This window comes from Sphaeroforma arctica (assembly GCF_001186125.1).
Source record: "Sphaeroforma arctica JP610 unplaced genomic scaffold supercont1.1615, whole genome shotgun sequence".
Classification (NCBI taxonomy): Eukaryota; class Ichthyosporea; order Ichthyophonida; genus Sphaeroforma; species Sphaeroforma arctica.
The window spans coordinates 2649-12036 of record NW_014038943.1 but is presented as its reverse complement, the minus strand read 5'-3'; the positions used below and the strand labels follow the sequence as shown (position 1 = coordinate 12036).

Here is a 9388-nt window from a genome sequence, read left to right as displayed (position 1 = left end):
TATAGTCGGAACTAAGATAGATGGTTATTGGTCGGAACTCGGAACTATGATAGATGATTATTGGTTAGCCTCGCTAGAACCTCACCAGTGTTGTCTTTTATTAGGGTTTTTTGGGTATGCATTTGAAAAAAATGATTTGGAAATAAAAATATGTAAATTTTTATTTTATTTTTATGGTTTTTTAACACCCCATCAAATGACATGTATACACTTTTCTCGATTTTAGCAGCTGTAGTTTGCATTACGGTTATAAGAATGCATATACGATATTGTTTGGACAATATTCGTACGTGACAACATTGAAACTTTGCTAATCATGCTTATTTAGAACCAATAATCGCGTTTTGAAGGATTCCGATGTAGTGTTAAACTTCTACGCATAGACGGTGCTATACTTGTACCCTTGGCGCCTTCGCAGATCATTTTCAAAATACTTAATTTTGAAATATGCCAAAAAAAAAAATATTGGGAACAAATATATTTCCAGATTTAGCTAGTCAGGAACCTAAATATTTTTTTTACCGATTAGCCGAATTTTTTTTTTTTGGATTTTTGTTTTGGTTTCCACTATTAAAATAAAATTCTTTCAAAATCGGAAAATTCGTTTCTTGGACGGGGGCACAACAATATATATTTTTTTTTACTATTTTTTATTGCCCTCCAAATTATACAATTTTACTGAAAAATAACAAGAATGCCAAACTATTTTCGTGTGTCTGTATTTTTTTCTTCAGCATTCACAGAACAGATCGGGGCGATTTTAACAGAATAAAATATGCATAATAAAAGTGCAGCTGCTGGTCCCAGACATATTGTCTGTATAAGGTGACTTTCGAAATAGGGTTGTGTAGATTTTTTTGAGAATGAGAAAGCAATCGTTGAAGAAGTTTCTACTCTTTCCTCGACTCAAAAATTTAGTTTTGATCTGCACCACGGTGGTCGTATACACTGTCTACTGGCATGTTATAGCTACTGCATTTGTTACACCAACGTATAAACAGCAAGTATCAGTCGTACACCCAAATGATAAGAATGAAAAGTTTACAGTGCTCACACAAGTATATTCGCATGCAGCGGATGTGCAAAATTTTATAGACCGCGTATCCGGGTTAGAGAATGTTGAGCGCGTCATTGTGTACTGGAATTCACCTGAGCAACCCTTAGACTCTGAAGAGATAATTTCCTCGGTCCCAATTCACATACTTAGTGGTCCTAAGAATAGTATGAATAATCGATTCGCAGATAGTAAGTTGATTAATACGGAGGCTGTTTTTCTTCTGGACGATGACTTAAAAGTTGAACCGAAAGACATCGCATATGCCTTTCAAGTTTGGCAAAGTCATCGAAATCAAATTGTTGGTTTTCTGCCGCGAACATTTGAGGGATCTGGGGAAAAGACTAAATACAGACTCGTAGGTTCAGACGGAATATATTCTATAGTGCTCATAGGTGCTTCCTTCTTCAATCGACGGTATCTGAAAATCTACCATGGAGATGATATGCAGCCGATGAGGGACTATGTGGACTCCGTATTCAACTGTGACGGTAAGTGCAGCGTCCAATACCCCAATTTTTTTTCTTTGTATGCTTTATGATTCCTCGTTTATACAGACAATACTTGCAGTATATATTAAAGAAATTCATATGGATAAGCATTTTGATTTGCCACCGTACAAGTATAAACAGAAGCTATCTACTCCAAAGATATAAAAGTGCTGCCTCCACTTGGAGAAGCTTTGCGTGCTATGAATTCTCATTTCTAATTTATTAATTTGCAGATATTTTGATGAATTTCATTGTGGCCACCCACTCGGGATTGCCACCAGTGCAAGTATCCGCAGAAGTTGTTAGCTTTATGGACGTTAGCACCAAAGGTTTAAGCGAGCAGGGCGACTGGTATAAAAAACGAAATGGCTGTTTGGTTGATCTCTCGAAGTTGTTCGGTCGTAATCCATTACATTTTAATGATATAGCGTACAGGAAGCCTGAACAGGTCTATCGTATCGATAGATACGGTGTTGCTCCGGTAATATCCGTCACAGGTAATTTTCCTTCATTTGTAATGTTTTATGGAAAATATTCTTTCCAATTTGTTGAAAAGTGGGAATTAGCAAATTTGTTCTATTTTTGAAATCTAATTGTCACTCCTCACTACAGGCATCAAAAACTATTTCTTTGAGGACGAAGACGCATACTTAGAGAACGAATTGGAAGACGAAACCCTCACCCTGTCCATAACCACTTTTGCAAGACCGGAAAACGTAGAGAAGATCGTACACATGATCCTGAAGAAGTATCATATAATCCGTGAAGTCATAATTTGGAATAATAATGTTGACAATCCTTTTAAGACGAGTATGGGTCGCGAATACCCAGGAGTGAGCATCAGAGTAATCAATTCGAAAAGGAATATACATGATAATGGCCGTTTTGAGGCATGCGCTATGGGGAGATCTAATGCCTGTTATACTCAGGTATAATTAATTGTGAAGCACTAAAGCTGAATGTTCTTTTGGCTTTCAGGGAGCCCATTCCTGACGATCGTATTTCGTTACATTGTAGTTTTCAGTACTATTTTTATTTACTTTGTACGCTCAATTTTTCATGCAGGACGATGATTTCATCCCTAATTCAGTAGCTGCACTGTGGACATCCTATAAGCTCGAACCTGGTGTACCTCATGTGGTATCGGACACAGGGACATATAATCTGAATTATAAATGGACCTTCTTCCGAGAGGATGTTGGTATGCATGCCGGCTTTGCCTGGGTGGGTGTGGGAGCTGTCTTTGGCCGTGATCTGGCACAACGATTTCTCAAACAACAACAAGAACTAGGATTTTCTGAAGAACAGCAGCGACTCTCGTGTGTATATTTCACACTATTTTGCAATGAAGTGCCGATAACCTTAAATAGGGGGTATTCATTGAATCAGACTGGTTTGAGTGTCGAAGGAGCTTTCTCGTGTGGCAATTGTACAATTAATCGGCAGCGAATTGAAGGTCATAAAATTTCAGCGGTGACAACACTATACACGCACATCAAGGATAATTCGGTCGTATTCCCTGCCACACACCACTCAAGGTCAATTAGCAAAAGGCTAGTCAAGGCACCATGCCATGATGATCGTTGTGTGTTTCTTGCTAGTGTCGATCCCATGGCAGAGTGGTCGGAAGGCCAAAAATTTGATGAGAGAGATTTCGGTGCGTCATTCGCGTCTGGATATTTGAGCGATGAACTTAGCTTCCGTCAAAGTATCAATTTCTTCGGTGCTGTAGACAACGACCTCACATTATTTTGGTTGTTCAGAAAAAGAAAGGATAATGATTATTTTGGCCTTCGTTTTGTTAAAAGAGAAACTATATCTGGGTTCGAGCTGATAGTGCCGGACGAAAACAGGAGTGAACCGGTCCCCGTTCCTACTTTACGTATCACGACCTTTTCCTCAAATAGTGCATGGGTAACACCAAAAATACGTCACACCAAAACCCCGTTGGCCGGTAACCTATGCAAGATTGCTATAGAACTTGTTTCTGGCTGGACTCAAATTCGGGAGGTCAGATTCAGTTTTGAAAACCAACCACATCAAACAACTCAGATACATGAATTGATACCTGTCTACTGGACAGCTGATAAGTTGGATATGGAGGATCAATTGTTTGTAAGTGCAGAGATACCGATACTGAATTCCGAGGGTGAGTTGATTGGCGGGTCCTTAATGTACGACAGGCTTTTCACCTTGGCAAGGGCACTTGAGCCCTATGAACGAAGTGTTTCACTCCTCTTTACTGGGAAAGAAGTAGGCCTAGCCAAAGAAATTGACTGGAAGAAGCATAATGTACTTTTTTTACTTCCCGAGAGACCCGCGGGATTCACAACAACACCAATTTTACCAATTGTAATCAGTGCGGTGCAGATTCTCGATTGGTTTGATAAGAATATATACAGGTACAAGGTCATCCACGTTGATGTTGTGAACAATCCTATGCATTTTGCTGTGATGAAAAGGTCACAAGCGGATACAGCATATCGTGGGGCGCAATTTGTAGTGCACATGGGCACACTTCTGAAGGAGCGGCTTTCACGTGAAGGGAAATTTGTGAGTTCCGAAACTGACCTCGTTGTAAGCAATATGGAAGTGGAATTAATCAAAAGGGCCGATGTAGTTGTTTTCAGCACGCTACACGAGCTCCACTTTGTGAGAAAACTATGCAATATCAGTGACAGTACACGCGAATCCATTGCAATTTTGCCACCAATAGGATCGCCTTCGTTGTCCGGAACGAAAAAACAGCCTTCTTTCACCTCGCCAGAGATTCCCAGTACCTTCTCATTTGTATTTGTTGAATCGCTGGTAACCAGAAAAGATCACGTCCGCCGCCTTTGTATAGCTTTGAGATTGTTGGAAACTGAAGCACAATCACTAGATACAGCAGATTGGACGATTCATTATTTTGGCAGTCAATTCCAGAACATACTTGGTGTTGAGTGTGGATTGTCGGCCGAGATGCAAAGTCACATTACAACATCGATGGTGTCTGTTGTGGAATTTTGCCGAGCAAACGCGGGTATTGTTTTGGTGTCAAGCTTCGGGTGTGAAGATCCTTTGTCAGTGAATCGAATTGTGGATGAGGGACTTCCTGCTTTGATTGCATCTTCATACGCGGGCATTGTGAGTGCTAAGAATTCGCTCAGTATATACCCTGAGAGTATAAGAGGACTCGTAGACGCAGCTAAAGAAGTGTTGACCTCTCGTCGATCTCTTACTGAGTATATACCCGCACCTGTACTACTTCGAGCTGCGAGGGAAACCAAATGGCATTCATATACTTCAGTACTGAAGTCTCTTTCCGGGCCAAGATATTTTCCAGGAGCAGCAGACCAGCCTCATATAACAATCTGCATCGCCACATATAGTAGATCGGACCTATTAGCAGAAACTCTTGAATCCGTGAGAAAATTGGACTACCCAAATTACGATGTCCTGATCGTGGACGACGGGTCGTATCGCAAAGTAGATATTGCTATGCTTGATAATCTTAGTAGGGAGGCTACGAAAAAAATCCGGGTGATAAAACGACCTAGGTCCGGCGCGGCTGCATCCAGAAATATACTCTGGAGGGAAGCTACAAACGATTACTTGTTTTTTCTCGACGACGATGATCTCTTGAAACCAAATACATTGACTAAAATGATGCTGTCGCTCCAAGCAACAAATTCTGATGCAGTTGCTGGTTGGATAAGAAAGTTCAAGGTGAATCCCGATACTAAAGAGCGAATGGAACTGCACTATTGGTGTTCAGTGGGCCTGGACTACAGTTCCCCAACTCTGTCGAATACAGTTGGGGGTGCTAATGCACTTTTCAGGAGGAGTGCGATAGCCCATGTGGGTGGATTTCCTGCTGCCGATTTTGGAACGGCATATCTTGATCTTGCGGTAAGCCTTATGATAGTTTGCAAACTAGTCTTTCCACGGTTTTGTGCATTGAGTTGACCACCATCTATCTTATTATATTCGACTAATAACTTTTTCCTTGCACATCCCGCACAGATGTGGCAACGTCTACGGGAAAACGGCTTGAAAGTGACGACTATACCGGCTGAATTGTATTATTATCGTGAAAACAAGAAGGGTGTTTTTCTCAATTCAATAAGTCAGATGCGTGACAGAGAATTAGTGGCGGCGGAAATCGTCCAAAGACAACCAAAAGATTCAAGAGAGTTTTTATTTGGCGGATAATTGGATTCTTATAGTAAAATCTAGGATTCTGATGGTAATCCTGGCCGTCAGTCAACAACAGACCATTGCCTTTTTTATCAGTAGAAGGCTATGAACCGACAGTATTTATGACCATATTGTAAACCCATGCAGTAGCAGAAGCACGGAAGACTTCAGAAGTCTTCTGAAAAGGAAGTTTCCTAAAACTTCGACGGCAGCCTTTAGAAAATAATATGCTCTGTAGTACGTACATGCAGTACAGCAATCGTCCAACAAAAAGTGTTGAGAAATACAAAAGCCAAATTGAATATTCTAAAATAAAACGAGATTGTAGTACACCCACCCTATTGTACACTATGTTTGCTATTAAAAGAACTAAGCTAGTTGGTTTAGCCGCGGTAGAACCAGTGTACAAAAGGATCAGCAGGAGGGCTGACTCTGTAGTCTCAACCAGGAATCCCGGCTTCTGGGTCCATACGTCTGTCTCTCTCTCTAGTAGAGTGATATGTAGTTAATTGTCCTGGGCCTGAGGTAGTGAGTTTGTCCATCGTCCTGTTCCCAGGGCTGGACTGTCCAGACCTCCAGTGACCGTGAAAGTCCGCTACTACAACACCCCCCCCCAGGAGGTACACGCCTCAGAAGAAGTATCGCACATGCGTCAAATAAGGCCAAATCAGGCGACATCAAATACAAGTAAGAAATAACTAAACTGTAATATACTGTACACTCGAGTATACTCTTGGTGAACTAAGTAAGGTAGATGTTTTCTACCGTGACTATCCAGTGTACAAAAGGTTCAAACTTAGGATTAAGGCTTCTACTATTAATGTAGACATGATAGTTTCCTTCCACTCTAGAGACTGGTTCAGCAGGGCCCATGTGTCCTGTCAAGGCAGGGTCTTCGTCCCCAGTCCGAGTGTCTGTCCGCTATCCAAGATGTCCCACAGAAATCCAGGTCCTAGTCCTTAATCTAGGGTCTGGACATAGCCTTCTAAATTAAACATCTGGACAATTAGTCCTCATGACGTCACATCCAGGTACACTAATGCCGCTGTATTACAACCCCCCCAGTCTTCGGCTTCAAAGAGTTGGAGGCTTACGCCGAGTCTTGTTTTTCTTATATAAAACGGGTTCTGTAGTAGACAAAGTTTACTATAAGGAACTAAGGTAGATGTCTGCTACCTTGACTACTCTAGTGTACCAAAGGACGCTCAGAATGGGTCCTGTCCTTTTAACGACCAAGTTGGTCCTATCTATTCCTGCTAGTCCATGTGTATTCTCGAGGCCTGGCCTTGGTCCGGGACTCGGGAAACCCCTAAAAAAATCGGAATACCCTAACCGCAAAGTGATGAGTCATCACCTAGGACTGACATTGACAGTCCTAATAATAAAGTTACAGGACAGCCCCTATGGTCTATAAGGACAGGGCTGGACCACCCGAATCCTCGCTGATAGTCGGAAAGTCGAGGCTGACCTCATCAGCAATTGCCTGGGGACGAGCCAGTTGCTGAAGCAGACCCCTGGTTGGACCCGTAGGTTTCCCCGTGCGAATACACTCAGGGCACGTTTCAATGATTGGCTTAATCACTGCCGCCGGATCCGCATTTATCCTGGGCCAAAGCCCGGAGGCGGTCCGAAAAGAGGTGGCAATACCTGTCGTGCCACAACCAGATGGATTCGAAATTGGCGTCCGCCGGGACTTCCTTGTCCATGCATTGAAGCTGTAGCGACGACAACTGGCGTAACGCTTCGGGCTCCGTGAATGTGCGAGGAGGCAAGGCACGTTTACTATTCTTCCTATTGTGAATCGGCGCGTCAGTCTCCGGATGGTCGGAAATGGGATATGGAACATCCGCTGGTGGTGGGCGAAGGAGGTTCCATGGTCTGGGGACACGTCGGCTGTGTCGGACGCCTGGTCCTCGGCAGAACTGGGAAGCACTGCTTGCAAGTTGGCGACATTTGCGCCAGTACCGAGGGGCACCTCTTGAATGGGGTCCAGAACAGCTGGAGCGTCAAAACTGGCGACCAGTTGGGCAAGATCTGCTTCGTAAGTGGAGAGGGCTTTTGTGAAGCAGACTGCGTTGGTGGACCCGTTACCAAGCCTGCCGGTGGTGCCGACGGTGTATTCCCGTCTTTAGCTAATTCGCTCGTGATCCAGTGATCCGCTGCCACCCAACGGATAGGGTTGCGATAAACCAGACGAATCCTCCTTGTCAGTGCTCTCACGCGAGCCACTAGATCCATCCACGAAAATGCTGGAGGCTCGTTCCAGGGAAGATGGGGACGAATGCGACTCCTCGTTAGGGGTCTGTGGAGTACGCCAACGCCACTGCCGCGTCTCATTGTGCAGCAGTTGTGCAGCCTTTTGCGCACGCTCGAGAGGACGGTTGATCGTCTGGGCGAGTCTGAACGGGGCACAATCCATCGTAAGAGCACAAGCGTGATAGGCTGTTGGCCAATCACATCGCGTGTATTATTGATAAAAATTAAAAATTAAAATTTCTCTGTCCAAACTTTTGGAGACAAAAAACATCAACGAAATGAATTTTACGTTATAGGGGTAATATTATTTATTTCAAAAATGACAAGTATGTATGTTACAAAGTATGAACAAATGGTATGGCTCTCATAGTCGCTGTAGTGGTTCAGGAAAAATTGATGGGAAGAAGTGGTCAGTAAATTCCCGTTTGAAGCTTGGGCCAAGTGAGTCGACAATGGAAGCTATGCGCTGAGTCAATTTGGGCCTGTGATGACAAAACACTGTTACTATCGAATGTTCCATATATTCGCTTGCTGGAGTACCCACCTCTGTGGTACGGATCGGGTCTGCGTCGTGTAGTGCCGCGGAATGGGATAGTGCAGAGTATGAAATACCGGGAAGGACCAGGTTATCCGTCATAATCCGGTCGAGGAGCGAGGATGTGGGTAAGCCAATGCCGCACCAGACCACGGATGAATTTGGTATATGTTGGCTGGCCTGGATCGGAAGTACCATTGGCGGAACCAACAAGCGCGATGATTTGGTTTGAACCGAAATTTGGAAGTAGTACTTTAACAGCGTGATTAGCCGGGGTATGGGGAACATCTGTTGATGTTTTAGTGTAGTAAAAGTCCCCTTAAACCACTATCAGTGTGGAGTTAGAATTAGTTTACAATTAATTCACATGAGGTGAATTATTTGTAGACCACGTAGACAATCAAATATAAGAATAAATACACCGCACTGAGCCTCAGGGAGACTCAGTAGGTTTTAGTATCGTATTTTGATGTGTTAACTACAACGGCACGAGAATATACTAGGCGAAGTTGATATGGCCCATCAGCTCGTATTTTTGGCCAAAGACATGTTCGAGCGCTTCCGTACGCTTGTGAGACCTTCTACAATCCATCGTAACGGCACGAGAACATACTATGCGAAGTTGATATGGCCTATTAGCTCGTATTCTTGGCCAAAGACATGTTCGAGCGCTTCCGTACGCTTGTGAGATCTTCTACAGTCATGGCCAAGCAGGGCAGAAATCCATCGTAACGGCACGAGAACCTACTAGGCGAAGTTGATATGGCCCATCAGCTCGTATTGTTGGCCAAAGAAATAATCGAGCGCTTCCGTACGCTTGTGAGACCTTCTACAATCCATCGTAACGGCACGAGAACATACTAGGCGAAGTTT

General features: G+C 43.4%; 2 protein-coding genes across 2 annotated transcripts; one reads left to right on the top strand and one right to left on the bottom strand.

The window, feature by feature from the left end:
* Window positions 1-772: 772 nt before the first annotated feature.
* SARC_11299 (hypothetical protein) lies at window positions 773-6563 on the top strand. The gene is made up of 5 exons (XM_014294618.1): window positions 773-1545; window positions 1779-2042; window positions 2158-2474; window positions 2611-5436; window positions 5551-6563. The coding sequence occupies exons 1-5, from the start codon at window positions 864-866 to the stop codon at window positions 5737-5739; spliced, it is 4278 nt and encodes a 1425-aa protein (XP_014150093.1). The 5' UTR covers window positions 773-863; the 3' UTR covers window positions 5740-6563.
* Window positions 6545-8243, bottom strand: SARC_11298 (hypothetical protein). The gene has a single exon (XM_014294617.1). The coding sequence runs from the start codon at window positions 8059-8061 to the stop codon at window positions 7534-7536; it is 528 nt and encodes a 175-aa protein (XP_014150092.1). The 5' UTR covers window positions 8062-8243; the 3' UTR covers window positions 6545-7533.
* Between the last annotated feature and the right edge of the window lie 1145 nt (window positions 8244-9388).